The 18,079-nt window shown below is 35.2% G+C and overlaps 1 protein-coding gene across 7 annotated transcripts in view; it reads left to right on the forward strand.

The window, feature by feature from the left end:
* The window catches only part of KRIT1 (KRIT1 ankyrin repeat containing), a 38,718-nt gene that overhangs the window by 9,934 nt on the left and 10,705 nt on the right, over positions 1-18,079 (forward strand). For all 7 annotated transcript variants that reach the window (XM_077776252.1, XM_077776253.1, XM_077776256.1 and 4 more), the window contains 8 exons: positions 810-939; positions 2,201-2,444; positions 2,637-2,752; positions 2,982-3,125; positions 10,291-10,447; positions 11,112-11,219; positions 13,743-13,899; positions 15,639-15,790. In XM_077776252.1, coding sequence (XP_077632378.1) covers positions 810-939; positions 2,201-2,444; positions 2,637-2,752; positions 2,982-3,125; positions 10,291-10,447; positions 11,112-11,219; positions 13,743-13,899; positions 15,639-15,790 — 1,208 coding nt within the window. The remainder of the gene's footprint in view (positions 1-809; positions 940-2,200; positions 2,445-2,636; positions 2,753-2,981; positions 3,126-10,290; positions 10,448-11,111; positions 11,220-13,742; positions 13,900-15,638; positions 15,791-18,079) is intronic.

Genomic DNA, 18,079 nt, shown 5'->3' on the forward strand with positions numbered 1-18,079 from the left:
ACTAGATATTTCATTATTTTGGAAAATTAGCAGACTAAGATCAGGACCTATGAGGTATTTGGCACAAGAAGGTATTGATAATAGTTCTAAAATACTCTGCCCCACGAAAAGTATTGGTAATAATTAAAGAATTTAGATCAAATGTAAAAATTTGAACCCTTGACATCCTGGAATAATTGAAATATTACTAAATTTCAGTGCAGAACTTGTAGCCTACTAATTTTGTGCCTTTGAACAAATCACCTCTTTAAGCCTCAGTTCTATCCAGAAGATGGGTAACTTCTTCTACCCAAGTTCATTGTGCTGGAAGAATTCATTGAGGTATTAGATGTGAAAACCACTTTGGATACTTTAGAGTGTCGCTGTCCTATAAGGCAGTAATAATATTGATAATAAATTAATAACCCAGTGGGGATATTCCAACAGTCTGCTGCTCACATAGTATTTAACACATACTTTATTCGCCAGCTCTAACATTCCAATTATGTATATATTTTCCCAGCCAAACTTAGGCTAAAAAGTACAATATTTTAAATGGTATTGGAAATGTTTTTAATCAGTTTTATGATATTGCTAAGGAAGAAAACAAGGAACAACTTCTGCAATCCTCTAAGAATATAGGTCTTCTAATCCAAGTGGATAAGTTTACAGAACTGGTCATCAATGTAATCAAGGTCTTCTAAATCCAAATCTAAAACCATTCATGTTACACTTAACTATTCTTTTAACATTTAATTTAACTATATAGTTTTTAATGAAAAACATGTAGTAAGCCTTTTATATGATGACATTATTCTTTTTTTTTTCAGATAATACTAAATATACATATACTCCAGGATGCCCAATTTTTTACTGCTTACAAGATATTATGCGAGTCTGTAGTGAATCCAGCACTCACTTTGCTACACTTACAGCAAGGATGTTAATAGCCTTGGATAAGTAAGAATTGCCACTAAAAATATTTTTTTAATAAATATACCTTCATAGTAGAAATTAGCTCTGATAGAACAGAAGAAAATAATATGTATGCAACACAATGGTAAGTTTTTGAAGTACAGTATAAAAGTGAAAAGCCCCAGAGACCAGATTTTCCTGGTTTGCTTTCAATGGGCTAATTTTTTTCAAAAATGACAGACTGCCTTGGATTAAGGATTAAGATTCCTTGATATAAAACTGGATTTCGTTTTGTTTTGTTTTGTTTTGTTTTTAGTTTTCAAGTTGAGTTACCACTGCCTTTGTTTTCCCTCCTACTTTTGTATGAGATCTCTTATTTCCATCCTTCTTCCACTGCAGTAATTCAGTAGAACTAGTTATGTCTTTAAAAATTGTTAGGGGCGCCTGGGTGGCTCAGTCAGTTAAGCATCTGACTTTGGCTCAAGTCATAATCTCACAGTTCATGGATCCAAGCCCTGTGTTAGGCTCTGTGCTGACAGCTGGGAACCTGGAGCTTGCTTTGGATTCTGTGTCTCCCTCTCTCTGGCCCTCCCCTGCTCATGCTCTTTGTATGTCTCTCTCTCAAAAATAGATAAACGTTAAAAAAAAAAAATTTTTTTAATAGTTAAATAAGCAAGTGACTAAAGTTCTCTTTCTGTTTCCCTGATGCTGGGCCAAATGGCTTCTCAAGTTGTTCTGACAGATTTAGTATTGAGTTACCCTGAGTAAGAATAGACAAGATTAAGTTAGACAGGTTGTTTAAACCTATCATGACTTTATCTTTCTGTTAACAACAGAGCAAATGTCACCTACATCTCAATGGTTCAGATCTTAAAAGTACTTCATGTTTTTTGAAAGGCATCCCTATTACTACAATGATATATGCATTTTTAAAAATTTAATTATTTTGAGAGACAGAGCATGAGTAGGAGAGGGGTAGAGAGAGAGGAAGAATCCCAAGTAGGCTCCACACTATCAGCGCAGGGCCCCATGTGGGGATGGAACCTACGGACTCTGAGATCATGACCTGAGCTGAAATCAAGAGTAAGATGCTCAACCAACTGAGCCAACCAGGCGCCCTGGTATAAGCATTTTTAAAAATAGTTTGCTGTGTCTATTAACAAAAACTTTTATTAATACTAAATGAAGTACTTAACCAATACTAGTTAAAAATTTAAAAATCTGAATGTAATATTATGATGGTCTACTGTCTTCATCTTCACTTTTGAACAGATAGTTCTACTACCTCTTCTTTTTATTTTACCAGGTGGTTAGATGAACGTCATGCACAATCTCACTTTATTCCAGCTTTATTCCGACCTTCTCCTCTTGAGCGGATAAAAACTAATGTCATAAACCCTGCATATGCTACTGAATCAGGTCAAATGGAAAACTCACTACATATGGGCTACAGTGCACTAGAAATAAAGAGTAAAATGTTAGCCCTAGAGAAAGCAGATACATGTATTTACAACCCTTTGTTTGGATCAGATCTTCAATATACAAACAGGGTAAGTGTTGAATGAATTTTGGCTCTGATTTCAAAAGATGTTTTATCTCAAATGTAATTTTTTCCTAAAGTAAATATACCTATTAAATTGTAACCATAAGATGATGTATACAGTTAGTTGTATTCATGTCTATTAAAGCCAAGTATCTGAAGCTCTTAAGGGGTTTTTGTTTTTTCTATTTTCCCTTTTTAGGTAGATAAAGTGGTAATAAATCCATACTTTGGTCTAGGAGCTCCAGATTACTCAAAAATCCAAATTCCCAAACAGGAAAAATGGCAGAGAAGCATGAGCAGTGTCACAGAAGACAAGTACATTTTGGTTTTACTCCACGTTGCTTTTTTAATACTTAACATTCTAATGTTACAATATTGTTTAAAATGATATATGTGATTAGTATGCAATGTAATCATACCATAGATGATTTAGTTTGTAGCTGCTAAGTGACCAAAGCTTTCATATGTATGTCATGTTTGTTTTGAAACAGTTTGAATTTTAACAGTGCTTTTTAAAAAAAAAACATTTGTTTTTAATAATTAGGGAACGACAGTGGGTAGATGACTTTCCTCTCCATCGAAGTGCCTGTGAAGGAGATTCAGAATTACTAAACCGTCTTCTCAATGAAAGATTTTCAGTGAACCAATTAGATAGTGACCACTGGGCGCCCATTCATTATGCATGCTGGTAAATGGATTACTTTTTTTTTCTTAGAAGGAATGAATCCTTATTTATAAATGTTAGTGCTTCTTTTCAGAACTATTCTCATTCCAGCTCCTTCTCTACCACATTTGCCTTATGAGCTTTCTATTTAGATATCAGATTACTGTATATATTTACCACTGTCAGAATTACAAGGTCTGCCCCATGAGAAAAGTATCATTGGTGTTCTTAGGCACTACCAGGTCATCCTGTGTAATAGGTAATGACTAGCAAGTGTCATTATATAGCAGTAGGTCCCTTATTCACCCTCGTGATTTCTATTGTTTTGTATTAAAGTAAATGTTAGTTTCGTTTACTCTTAGTATAAAACTAACATGAGGTAACTACTTATGATTTGATGTTGATCATGTTAGATAAGTATCTATTTAGTACTTTGGGAAGCTGTGGCATCAAGAAATTCCCAAAAGCCTTCATTAGAATCAAAGCCTTCCATAGATGGATTAGCTCACAAGATTGGGATTATTAGCTCTTTCTACGAGCTATGAACTTGTGTTCATAGCAGTAGTTAACTGTCGGCTATAGTTTATCCTCTAAAAAGGATGTAATGAAGTTATTTACCATTATTTTTTATGGGAAAGTTGCTTTTGAGTTACTGTTTAAACTGATCTTCCTTTATTCCTCTCAAAATAAAGGGGTAAAAGGGGCAGAGGGAGAGAGAGAGAAGCGCAAATAGGCTCTGAGATGTTGGTGCAGAAGCTGATGTGGAGCTGAAACTCATGAACCATGAGTTCATGACCTGAGCTGAAATCAAGAGTCAGATGCTTAACCTACTGAACCACCCAGACATGCAAATGTCTACTACTCCTTAGATGAGCAACCTTTAGCAACATATTGGACCTCTGTGCATCCAGTACCTAAATAGTTGCTTTTCATGTACATTTTTTCTCCTTTAAAACATATGCTGTTTCCCTAAAACTATGCTTGCTTATTCAAGAAATAAGCTCTTAATTTTTTTTTCTATTTCCTCAAAACTAGGCTCCTTTATTCTGGGTTAGGTTTTGTTTTGTTTTTGTTTTTGTTTTTATTATTTCTAGGAGAGAGAGAGAGACAGCGTGAGCAGGGGAGGGTCAGAGAGAGAGGGAGACACAGACTCTGAAATAGTATTCTGGGTTCTTAATTGTGTTCCTATTACAGGGAATTTTCTATTCATATTTGGAGTTACCTTAAATATGTGTGTGTGTGTATGTACACACACAAATATATATATATTTTAACTTTTTATTAGAGAGAGAACTTGAGAGGGGCAAAGGGAGAGAGACAGAAAACCTTAAGCAGGTTCTACACTTAGCGCAGAGCCCAACGTGGGGCTCAGTCCCACCACGTTGGGATTATGTACTGAGTGGGAATCAAAAGTCAGACGCTCAACCAACTGAGCCACCCAGGCATCCCTACCCTAAATATTTTTTAACTGAACTTCTGTTCGTTTCTTTAGATTACTAGTAAATATTGGTAGCAGCAGTACTAAAAGGAATCACATGCCTTACATGGAGCTAAACAAAAAGAGGTAGAGAATATTCTTCAAATCCTAAGAAAATACACTGTGGAATTGGGAAAGATGGAAGTGTTAGACCACCTTTTCCAAAGGAGAATCACCGAGGACAAAGCCCACAAACACAAAAGGAGTTGGTTATTCAGGTTTATTTTAGTCCGGCCGGACGGCCCCTCCGGAGCACCCAAAGAGTCCTCGGAAGAGCGTACCATCAAGCCATAGCTCAGGGTTTATATTGGGAGAGGGGCGAAGCCAGTGTACAGAAGCGAGAATTTTGCGGTTAGAGGTGGGGTGGGGGTGGCTTAACAGTTGCTTGGAGAACATGTTTGACCGTTCTAGTTCTAATCACAATGTCAATTAAAGATTTACATCTCAGGAGCTTGCTGCAGCCAGGAGGAGCTAGGTTGCTCAACCCCTGACCTTTCACCCGAATAGAGTTTGAGATCAAACAATGGTTGGTATGTGCTCATTTGCAAGCCCCTCACCTTTTGGCTCAAGGGAGTTTTACAGAAGCAGATAATTTTAGTTTAGGAATCCCAAATTTATATTCAGTTAGTATTGTCCTTTTTTGTGGCATGGGTTATTTTCTAATAAAAGAATGGTAATATTTTTTAAGTATCTATTACATAAAAACAGAAGTATGGTATAGGATTTAAATATTCTTTGGAATGTACTAATAACTTATTTCCTAAAACTATGACCTTTGGGAAGTTAGTGTCTCTAAGGACCTGTGTCTTTATCTACAAAATGAACTTAACTCTGGTTTCTCCTCAGATCGAAATCTTTCACCTTTTACTAAATGAACTTAATAATAATACATTTCTTAAGATTAAAGGAGAAAATGCAAATAAATGCTTTGAGAGTACCTCGCACATAATAAACACTCAATAAATGTTGGCTGTTATTAAAGTATTATAAAAATTTAAAGATTTTGATGTCTAAATCTGAAATTCATAAATCTGTCATTTATTTATTTGTTTATTTGAGAGAGAGAGAGCACGCGCACGTGCGCCACCTGGGGAAAGGAACAGAGGAAGAGAGAGAGAATCTCAAACAGGTTCCATGCTTATTGCAAAGTCTGACATGGGGCTCAATCCCATGACCCTGGAATTGTGACCTGAGCCAAAATCAAGAGTCTTTTTTTTTTTTTAATTTTTAATGTTTTATTTATTTTTGAGAGAGGGAGACAGAGCGTGAGCAGGGGAGGGTCAGAGAGAGAGGGAGACACAGAATCTGAAGCAGCTCCAGGCTCTGAGCTGTCAGCACAGAGCCCGATGCGGGGCTCGAACCCACGAACTGTGAGATCATGACCTGAGCCGAAGTCGGACGCTTAACCGACTGAGCCACCCAGGCGCCCCCAAAATCAAGAGTCTTAACCAGCTGAGCCAGTCAGGTGTCCCTAATCCCGGGTATTTTTAATAGGAAAATCTTACTACTACGTTATACCAAGGAAAAGAGTTTTATCCTTAGATAACATTTCCTGTCAGTTAGAAATAATAACTAAGATTAATATACCAGGAGTAGTATGGGTCACCTTGCAATACTTTTATCAGATGGGTCATTTAAATAATGTAAATTTGAATGAAGACAGATACAACCATTTAGCAAGAACTTAAATTACTTTATCTTGGAAATGTACTTTTATTCACTAATTGGTATGAGGATCAAGGAGGGAAATACTAGGTGATCTCATTAAAAGATGGATTTGGGGCCTAGCTTTATAAGCTTAGGCAAGATCTTTTACTCCTCTTGGTCTGTTTTCTCATCTTAAAGTAAGGGTTTTTATTAGATTGATGGTTCTCAAATGGTTTAGTGGCAGGACTCCCTTTTCATTCTCAAAAGTAACAGGATCCCAGGATGCCTGGGTGGGTCAGGTGGTTAAGCATCCGACTCTTGGTTTTGTCTCAGGTTATGATCTTCTGGTTTGTGGTTTTGAGCCGCACGTTGAGCTCTGTGCTGGCAGTGCAGAGCCTGGTTGGGATTTTCTCTCCTTCTCTCTGCCCCTCCCTCTCGTGCTGTCTCTCTCTCAGAATAAATATATCAAAACTTTTTAAAAATTTATTTAAAAAAGTTATAGAATCCCAAAGAGCTTTTGTTTATGTAATTATATCTAGTGTTGTTTACCATATTAGAAGTTAACCTGAAAAATACTTTAAGTATTTATTAATTCATTTAAAAATTTTTATATATTTTTCAAAATTAAAAAAATTAATGAGAAGAGTAGAATTGTTTTACATTTGTTGCAGTATTATATGTCACATGGCTTCCAGAAAACCCCACTGTACACTTAAGAGAAAGTGAAAGTTTAAAGGATCAATAGCATCTTAGTATTATTATTAAAATATGTTTGACCTAGGGAGGATACCTGGAAAGATTTCAGGAATTCTCAGGGGTTCCCAGATCACTTTTTAAGGACCACCCCTAAGATTGCTCCAAGCTTTTAAAATTCTCATAATTGGTGACCATCTACCTGAAAACTATCCTTTACTATTTTCCAAAGCTGTTTAAGTTGCCTTTCTCCCCATATGGGTAATTTATCAGCCACTTAGTAAATGTTTCACTGACATCACATATTCTGTGACCTTTCTCAAATCACTGTCTTTTTTTCTGACCCTATTTTTAGGTTTCATGTTATTGCTAGAGAGTGTTTTCAAACTATGAGGACTTGATTCCCTTCAAATTACCCATCTTCACAGTAGCTTAGCTGTCTATCTTCTTGGTCTCATTCATCCTGTCAGCCATTTAGTCCTCCCTTCTGAGCTGTTCTGAACCTTTCTAGTCATAAGCAATTAAACTCCCATTACTTCCTTTCTCTACTCTTATCAGGTAGTTTTACCCCCTATTTTCAAAGAAAATTGAAGCCATTGGAAATGTCCTCCTCTGTAGTTTTTGTTCTCATCTCTCTCCTATATCATGCAATATGCAAGTAAAAATCCTTGTTTGCCATTAAATTCACTCTCTCCTTGTCTGCACTTTCTTTTCTCTTGCCTTCAAACATGCATGGTCTCTCCCTCTTGAAAAGAACATTAATTTAACCCTGCTCTCTCTTCTGGCCACCATCCTGTTTCTTTCCTTCCTTTCACAGCTAGCTTTCAAAGGTGAGTGGGCCACACTCACTGTTGTCTTTTTTATTCTTCATGAATCTTCTTAAACTTTTTAAGTTTTTAATCTCTTTCCCTGCTCTCCAGCATTAAATATTGTTGACCACCCCTCCATTCTAAGAACAAATTGGAGTTGAAGGGGTATAAGGAGCTATAATGAAGGTCAATACAAGTGCAAATTATTATTGTTACATTATCAGTATTCTTGAAATACTGGCTTCCATTCTGTGACCTAAGCATGTGTTCTAGTATGGAAACTGCTATCCTAAGATTGAGAAAACAATTCTAACATTGGCTAGTAACGATAGGACCTTCAGAAAGCTACTTACCTGGCTCAAGCTTCATTTTTCTTAACTGAGCAATAAAAATACTTCTGCCTGCCTCATAAGTTGTTTTGAAGATTATATTAAGTAATTATATAAAGTACCTTGAAAACTTTAAAGCATCATATGAAATATATGTTTAAATTAATTATTTGTATTACTTCTTGAATTGCTGTCTTAGAAGTGTTTTTTCCTGTCCTGAAAGATTTTCAAGATGCATTTCGTTGTTCTAAGATAATTTTTCTCTGAATTCTTTCTCAGAAAGACTTCATCCATTCTCCCAGCCTTAACAGTAATTCTTTTCAGTTAGATGAATTTGCCTATTCTCAGGTAGATATTCCAAGCCTTTGCCTTCCTCCTGAGTACTAAGCATGCATTTTCAAATGCCTACTTAACAGTTCAGGCACTCATTTTTTGTGCATAAGGCAATTTAGAGAATGCAGAGCCAGTGTCCTTATCCTCAAGGAATTTCCAGGCTATTAGAGGATTTCCTGCATCTACATAAAATTTAACCTCTTTGTGTTATATTGTATTACCTCAAAAAATATGTTTAAGAAGGAGAAAGATTTTCTACCCATTTTTCCAGAATAATAAGGGTGAAAGTACATAAAATAAGTCTCACAAAAAAGCAAAAATAAAATGCTACATGTAGTGAGATTATATAAAGGGAAGATTGTAAACTGTTTCAGAGAAATAACATAATTTAACCTAAATGAAATGAGAAGGGAGGAAAGGACATCTCAAGAATAGCAAAGAACTTAAGCAAAACATCAAATGAATAAAAAAGGGTAGCATACAAGTGGCAGGTTCAGGAGGTTTCAGAATATGTAAGAAGGGAAGAAAGGAAAGTTTATAGCAAACAGATCACTTTTAAAGATGTGTAATTTTCCCCTCAAATGTACCAAATTTCCTTTCCCCTTCCCACCCATTTATTTACAATGAATATACTTTTCCACCATTGCTTCAGATTGCAGCTTTATAGAAGTCTTTGGCTCTGACCAAATGGTGGACTCAACTGACTATGTCTGACACATACATGCCTTTGGACTCTTTTTTGTTTCTTTTTTTAAGTAGACTTCACACCCAGGGCAGAGCCCAGTGCAGGGATTTAACCTACAGCCGTGAGACCAAGACCTGAGATCAGTAGCTGGGTGCTTAACCAACTGAGCCACCCAGACGCCCCACATACTTTGTACTCTTCTGGGTCCTTGTTTACTTACTCTTTTTCCCCCTACCTAAAATATTTTTACCTCTCTTCAGCATCTCTTCAATTCCTTCCTGTTTAAAATCCAGTTCTAATTCTTCTATCAAAACATTTCAGGAAGTCTTAGACTGAAGTCCCACCTTTTCTGACGTTTTTTAAAGCATTAGTTATATATTATTTTGACTTGACAAATATACAGTGCTTATTTTGTTGTTATTCTAAGCTGTTACTTAAATCTTACATCATAATTGTAGTTTATCCATGTTTTTGTTTTACCTCTGTGATTACACTGGAATCCTTTATCAGAGCAGAGACCATGTATCTTCTACATCTTTGTGTCTCTCACATTGCCTAACACAGCAGCTACATATCAAATTATATCTTTGGACCTGTTTTACAAATCATAATGAGACCTAAGTGAAAAGCATTATGAAGTTTATATATGAGTTACTTTCTGATTCTAAACTTACTTTTGACTAAAAATTTTATCCTTAATTTATAATTTTTGTACCTTGTGTGGGGTAGTTCTTTCTCATCTTGTATTTGAGGTTATATTTCCTCCTAGTTGATCAGAAACAGAAACAGTTGAATTGAACCGGAAGAATTCATAAGAAATGCCTAGATGCTGAAAAGCATTGATTTCAATGTCTTACTGAAAGAAAGATCTTAGATTTCTTTGAGATACTGCCTAAAATTTGAATTTTTAAAACATTTTGGGGGCACCTGGAGGGCTCAGTAGTTTATGCATCCAACTCTTGATTTCAGCTCTAGGTCATGATCTTGCAGTTTATGAGATCAAGCCCAGTGTTGAGCTCTATGCTGACAGCACAGAGCCTGCCTGGGATTCTTTCTCTCCCCCTCTCTCTCTCTGCCCCTTCTCTGCTCACATGCTCTCTCTCTCTCTGTCTTTCAAAATAAATAAATAAATAAACAAACAAACAAACAAATATTAAAAATATTTTTTTTTAAATATTTCAGAATACTGTTTGGAGTTTCATTTTTCTTTTTATAGGTATGGAAAAGTTGAGGCCACTCGCATATTGTTAGAGAAAGGAAAGTGCAATCCAAACCTTTTAAATGGACAGCTTAGTTCTCCTCTTCATTTTGCTGCTGGAGGAGGACATGCTGAAATAGTACAGATTCTCCTAAACCATCCAGAAATTGACAGAGTAAGTTATTATCCAGGGTTCTTTAAATGTCAAAGCAATGAAAAACAAGTAATGACACTAAAATGTTCAATTGTATACTTGAGAAATCAACTGAAAAATAAATTTTACTTAGTATATAATATAGGTAATATTTATGTATAAACTTTGATTTTATACGTTTTTATTGTGATAAAATATGCCCCACATAAAATTTACCATTAGAGCCATATTTTAGATGTATAACTCAGTGGCATTAATTACATTCACATTGCAGTGCATCATCACCACCATCCATATCCTGCATATATATAAAATTTAACCTCTTTTTGTGTTATGTTGTATTTCCTCAATATCTTTAAGAAGAAAAAAAAATTTCTACCCATTTTTCCAGAATTTGTATTAATAAGTATTTAAAAGGGGAAAATATTTGCTTTAAACAAAACCTTTGTTGGATTTTATAATCAAAACTTTTAAAAAACAATAATCACATTGATTATTAGTGCTTTGAGTCTTTCATCTTTATCAATTCATGTTTATTTTGAGTATTGTGTGTGCTAAGTGTGGTTAATATTTAGTACTTGAAAAAGTCTATTTTTTATGTAACTTTGATTGAATGGCCTTTTCATTTACAATACCATATATCTGTAGTGCTTTTTTGTCTTTATATTTTTTCCAACATTTCTAGCACATAATGGACCAACAAGGAAGATCCCCCTTAAATATTTGTGAAGAAAACAAACAAAATAACTGGGAAGAAGCTGCAAAACTGTTGAAGGAAGCCATTAACAAACCAGTAAGAATCACCTTCAGAAATAGAGCCATGCCAACTATTTACATTGATAAGTAATTTGAGGATCAGTGGCAAGAGTGGAATGGATGGATGGTTTCTTTACTGCTTTTAGAAAACCTCATGGTTAGATCTCTTAAGTATTAAATTAGCTATCATCCCTAACATTAAGACATTTATTCTTGAATAACAAAATAAAATTACATCATAAATCTTTCAGTCACTTAAAATTAACCTAATTTCCAGTATAATCTCAATACTTGATGATGTCTGAAATAATTAGCAGTAACATTAAGATAGAAAAAAATTAACAATTAGAAAAACTCAGTTTGCCTAATAGTTACAGTGATGATAAAACTATGATCAGTTTAAAAACTGTGTGAAAATTTGCAAACCAGATAAAAGGATCTGTAGCAACAGATAAAGTATAAAAGTTTGATCTCAACAAATATAATCTCTCAGCCTTTCCAGACATTTCCATCAGTTAGACAGTATTTGTGGAGTATTTCTGTGAATTTAACACCTTGAAATGCTGAAAGTGACAAGTGATAAAGAATAAAATATATGATCTCTGCCTTTAAGAATATTAACACACAAACCCACCACACACTCAACAGATTTTGTGAAAATATTGTTCCACAAGCCCAAGACAAAGTCAGGGAAGTAGGTAAGCAGTATAGGCACCTTTCTATTATACTTCATTACAATTTATTTTCTAATTATATAGAGCACATTATTATTCCTAGCATAATTTTTATATTCTAAATGAAAAAGATTAGAGGAATTAGGTACTCTAAAATGAACTGGCCTGGAAGTTATTTGGAGGCTTCTAATACAGTAAAATATATTGAGAACATATTGAGTTACTTTCATTAACAATAAAAATGTATCGAGGATATATTGAGAAACCACAATGAGAAATTGCCTCACACCAATCAGAATAGATAGCTTCAAAAAGATAAGAAATAACAGTGCTGGTGAGGATGTGGAGAAAATGGAACCTTTGTGCACTCTTAGTGGGAACGTAAATTGGTGCAATCACTGGGAAACAGTATGGTGTTTCCTCAAGAAATTAAAAATAGAGATACCATACGACTGGGTATTTACACAAAGATAATGAAAACACTAACTTAAAAAGATACATGAAATTGCTTCTGGACCTTTTGGCTAAAATCAAGTGTGAAAAGATACATGCACTCCTATGTTTATCACAACAGTATTTACAGTAGCCAAGATATGGAAGCAACCTAAGTGTACATCAATAGATGAATGGATAAAGAAAATGTAGTACATATATACAGTAGAATATTAACCATGAAAAAGAATGAAATCTCACCGTTTGCACCAACATGGATGGACCTAGACAGTATTATGCTAAGTGAAATAAGTCAAACAAAGACAAGTGCCGTATGATTTCATATATATGTGGAATCAACAAAACAAAACAAAAACAGACTCCTAAATATAGAGAACAAAGTGGTGGTTGTTAGAGGGGAGATGGGTAAGGGATTGGCAAAATAGGTGACAGGGATTTTTTTTTTTAAATTTTTTGTTTATTTTTGAGTGGGAGAGAGACAGAGTACAAGCAGGGGAGGGGCAGAGAGAGAGGGAGACACAGAATCTGAAGCAGCCTTCAAGCTCTGAATTGTCAGCACAGAGCCTGACGTGGGGCTTGAACCCATGAATCATGAGATCACGACCTGAGCTAAAGTCGGATGCTTACCTGACTGAGCCACCCAGGCGCCCCAGGATTTTTTTTTTTTTTTTTTTTTTTGAGAATATTATTTCTCTCTGAGATTTTTCTGAACCGGAGGAAAGAAAATGGCTCAAGGTGCATTGCTCCATAACTTTCATGTGTACAGTCTTCCCTCACAGATTCCTCTTAGGACAAATTACTGCTAGAACACATTTCTACCATATAATCTATAGCCCACTAGACTCACGAGATACTTGACTAACACCAGATTTAGTAACCAAGTCTGTATCCCTCATAGGATACCTACTTTGTACATGAAGAGCTTTAAAACAATTCCTAAAAGAATCTGAAGTTGAATATATTTTTTTAAATGTTTTATTTATTTCAGAGAGAGAGATAGCATGAGTAGAGGAGGGTCAGAGAGAGAGGGAGACACAGAATCCAAAACAGGCTCCAGGCTCTGAGCTAGCTCTCAGCACAGAGCCCAACGTGGGGCTCAAACCCATGAACCATGAGATCATGACCTGAGCCAAAGTTGGATGCGTAACCAACTGAGCCACCCAGGTCCCTCAAACTGAATATTTTTTAAGAGCCATTCAACTTAGTTTTTCAAACTTACATGACCCTGAATCATCCAGAGGGGGAAAAATGGAAAATGTAAATAATGGAAATAAAACTTTTTTAAATAGTGCCAACAGATACTCACTTGAAGCAATTTCCTGCTGTTTTCTATTTTATAAATCTATAATAAAGCATATGAAATTGAAACTGAAGCATTTTGTTAGTTTGGAATATATAATTTCTAACCAGGTTGCTATCCCCCGTTGTCCTAGTACGAAAAAGTTCGGATATACAGAATGGATGGATCATACCGTTCTGTGGAATTGAAGCATGGAAATAATACCACAGTGCAGCAGATAATGGAAGGAATGCGTCTTTCTCAAGAAACACAGCAATATTTCACTATTTGGATCTGTTCAGAAAACCTCAGTAAGAAAGTTGTTATTTTGTTGTGTAAACTTCACTATTCTTTTTTGAGAGTGGGGTGGGTTGGCAAACTTAATTATAGCATCAGTTTCTTACTGACTTTCACATTTTGAAATGATAAAGTGATCTTCTCTTTTATATAAATTACTAGTGTTCCAGCTGCTGAAATAGGTTAGCTTCTGGGGCCCCTCTTCCATTGCTTCATTCAAAGTAATTTTTAAGTATTTTAAAACTTTTCTTCTCTAATCATGGAATTAACGTGAATGACATTAAATGTAGTGCTCATCCAACTTGCCTTAATTGTTAGTGCTCATTTCACCTGAAATAATGCAAATGTTTTCTCTTTGTATCAGTTTTCTATCAAATCTTCTTTTTTAAAAAAAAAACATTTATTCATTTTTGAGAGACAGAGCATGAGTAGGGAAGGGGCAGAGAGAAAGGAAGACACAGAATCTGAAGCAGGCTCCAGGCTCCGAACTGTCAGCCCAGTGCCCAACATGGGGCTCCAACTCACGGACCATGAGATCATGGCCTGAGCTGAAGTCAGATGCTTAACCAACTGAGCCACCCAGGTGCCCCTCTACCAAATCTTTTCATTTCAAATCATCCTGATGTCACTATAGATTTGTCTTTCAAGGAAATATTGCAAATATATAAAGGAATTAATTGTTTATTTAATGATTTAATTGTCTTTTTTTAAAACTCTTGATTCTACTGATTATAATTAAATAGACTATCATGGAATTAAAGATCTTATATGCATATAATACATTTTATTTGTTTTAAGAATTATCATATTCTTATATTCTTTAATTTTTTACAGATTTTATTTATTTGCTTGTTTCTTTATAGGTAGGTTCTGTGCCCAGCACAGAGCCCAATGCTGGGCTTGAACTCACAACCCTGAGATCAAGACTTGAGTTGAAAGCAAGAGTCGGAGGCTTAACCGACTGAGCTACCCAGGCACCCCTTTTAAGATTTTATTTTTAAGGGGCACCTTGGTGGTTCAGTCGGTTGAGCATTTGACTCCTAATGTCAGCTCACATCATGATCTCAGGATTGTGGGATCAAGCCCCGTGTCAGGCTCCATGCTGAGTAGAAGACCTGCTTAAAATTCTCTCTCTTCTTCCTGTGCATGTCTCCCCTCTGCCCCATGTTCTCTCTAATTAAAAAAGAAAAAAAGATTCTAAGTTATCTCTATACCAACATGGGGCTCAGACTTATAACTCTAAGATCAAGAGTCATATGCTCTACAAACTGGGCCAGCTAGGTGCCCCTCATAATTCTTAAATTCTTTTTTTAATGTTTATTTATTTATTTATTTTGAGAGAGAGCGACTGAGTGCATGTGTCGCAGGGATAAAGGGGGTGGAGGGGAGGTAGGGAGAGAGGAGAGAGTCAGAGAATCCTATCCCAAGTGGGCTCTGCCCTGTTAGTGCAGAGCCTCATGTAGGGCCTGTCCCAGGACCCGTGAGACCATGACCTGAGCCGAAATCAAGAGTTGGGTGCCCCAATCAACTGAGCCACCTAGGCACCTCCATAATTCTTATATTTTGAAAAACAAAAGCTCTTAACCTAAAATTGGGTAGTAATATTATTGGTTAAAGTCAATGTTGAATAGAATTTAGGCCTTTAATTTGTGTGTATTGAGCACTTAAGTACAGATAGTTTAATACAGATTTTCCATGTGTTGATATAATTTATTTTTACATTATCATTTATAAAAGGAAAGATGTTTTTCAGGCCTTCAGCTCAAGCCTTATCATAAACCATTGCAACATGTTCGTGACTGGCCAGAAATACTTGCTGAATTAACTAATTTGGATCCCCAAAGAGAAACACCACAGCTTTTCCTAAGAAGAGATGTGAGACTTCCTTTGGAAGTTGAAAAAAAGGTTTGCTTGGAAATCCTGTTTTAGTCATTTAAATGCACAGAATCTATTGTGTACCTGTGGTAGGCACTAGAAACAAAAATTGTGTTCTTCCTGCATGAGGATGAGGAGGTTTTCTGTTTTTCTGTTCAATCCTCACATCCCTGGGGTGAGTGGTAGAGTGTGAGTTAGTCTACTTACAAAGCCACTAGTTAGGTTTTCTATTTCTTCCTCCATTGTCATAGAAACAAAAGATATAGAGAATCTATTCAAAAGAGAATTAGCAACCAGATGGAAGATGGGTTATACAAAAAAATTTTTAGAATAGTTAAGAGGTACATTATCAAAGACAAATTTAATAAAGGGCTAATCAGTGTGTAAATTTCAAAGGTGCGAAGAGGTATGTTGATGTGGGAGGAGAACAGAAAATACATTCTGAATGGAGAAGACTATATTTGCAAAGGGGATATAAAAAGTTACTCTTAATAGTCAGTAAATGGCTATTTCCAAATCAAGCAGAAATTATATAGATAGTAAAAAATGAGAATAGAATTTACATTTGATAAAAAGATTTGTTCCATATAAGTACACTTAGATCTGTAAATTTTAGAGGAGGTATGAAAATGCTATCCAAAAGGTGAATGGACAGCAAAGACACTTAAGGTAGATATTACAGGTTAAATGAGATGTGATAGGCTAAATACAAGAGTGGCTTTGAAATTGAAGAAAAAAAGTTTCAAGTTCTCATAACTTTGGTGAAGAAAAAACACACAGTGCATTCCCTGATTCTTATCCAAGGGAATATTAAACAGACAAGTTTAAGCAAAGTTTATTATATGAAAAGTTCAATGACCATGTACAAACTTGACAAATGTTTTGTACCCGACTACTTATATTGTTCCTCACATATTATCAGACCAAAGATAGATTTGATCCTTTCAGTAAAATATACTGGCAGTTACATAAAAATTTGTATAAAACTTACCAAAAACAAATATCTTAATTATTCATTAAAAAATGTATTAGAGTTTCATAAGTAGAACAAAAGGAGAAAATACCAATTACTCCTCTCAATTGACACAGAAAAGGTATTTGACAAAATCCAATACCCTTTCATGATAAAACTCTACGATAGAAATAGATGGGAACTTTCTCAACATGATAAATGGCACTTAAGAAAAACTTACAGCTAACATCATACTAAGGTCAGGAGCAAGACAAGGATGCGAGCTTTCACCACTGCTATTTAACACTAACCAGAGCAATTAGATTGAAAGAAAAAGAGAGAGAGAGAAGAAATAAAAAACATCCTCATTGGAAAGGAAAAAGTAAAACTATTTGCAAATGACATGATCCTATATGTAGGAAATCTCAAACAATCCACAAGAAAGCTATTAGAGCTAATAAATAGATTCAGCAATGTTGCAGGGTACAAGCTTAACAGACAAGAATCAGTGGTTTCTATACATATCAACAAACAACCCAAAAAAGAAATTAAGAAATTCATCAAAATAGCATCTTAAAGAATAAAATACTTAGGAATAAATTTAACGAAAGATGCAAGACTTGTACATTCAGAACTATAAAACATTACTGAAAGAAATTAAAGAAGATCTATGTAACTGGAAAGACATCTGTGTTAAGGGTAGGAAGATTTCATATTGTTAAGATGTCTACACTAGCAAAGCATCTACTAATAAACCACATTCTCTAAAAAATTCCAAAAGCCTTTTTATAGAAATGGGAAAGGCAATCCTTAAATTCATATGCAATTACAAAGGGCCTTGAATAGCTAAAGCAATTGTGAAAAAAGAATAAAGTTGAGGGATTCACACTTCCCAATTTCAAAATTTTCAGGCCAGTGTGGGCCTGATGTGTGGCTTAAACTCACAATTTGTGAGATCATGACCTGAGCTGAAACCAAGAGTCAGATGCTTAACTGACTAAGCTATCCAGGTCCCCCTGGCAATAGATTTTTAAATATGACACCAAAAGCATGAGCAACAAAAGAAAGTATACACAGATTGGACTTCTTCAAAATTAAAAACATTTGTGCATCAAAGGACATTAGGAAGAAAGTGAAGAGACAGTTTACAGAATGGGAGCTACAACTCAACAACAAAAAAAGTTAAAATGGGCAAAAGACTTGATTTCTCCATTGAAGATACACAACTGGCCAAGAAACCTGTGAAAAGATGTTCAGCATCACTGGTCATTAGGGATCAAAACACAATGATAATCCACTTCACACCTCCTAGGATGGCTATTTTAATTTTAAAAAAGGAAATAATGAGTGTTGGTAAAGTTACAAAG

The sequence above is a fragment of the Crocuta crocuta genome, unplaced genomic scaffold, assembly GCF_008692635.1.
Source record: "Crocuta crocuta isolate KB4526 unplaced genomic scaffold, BGI_CrCroc_1.0 scaffold37, whole genome shotgun sequence".
Taxonomy (NCBI): domain Eukaryota; kingdom Metazoa; phylum Chordata; class Mammalia; order Carnivora; family Hyaenidae; genus Crocuta; species Crocuta crocuta.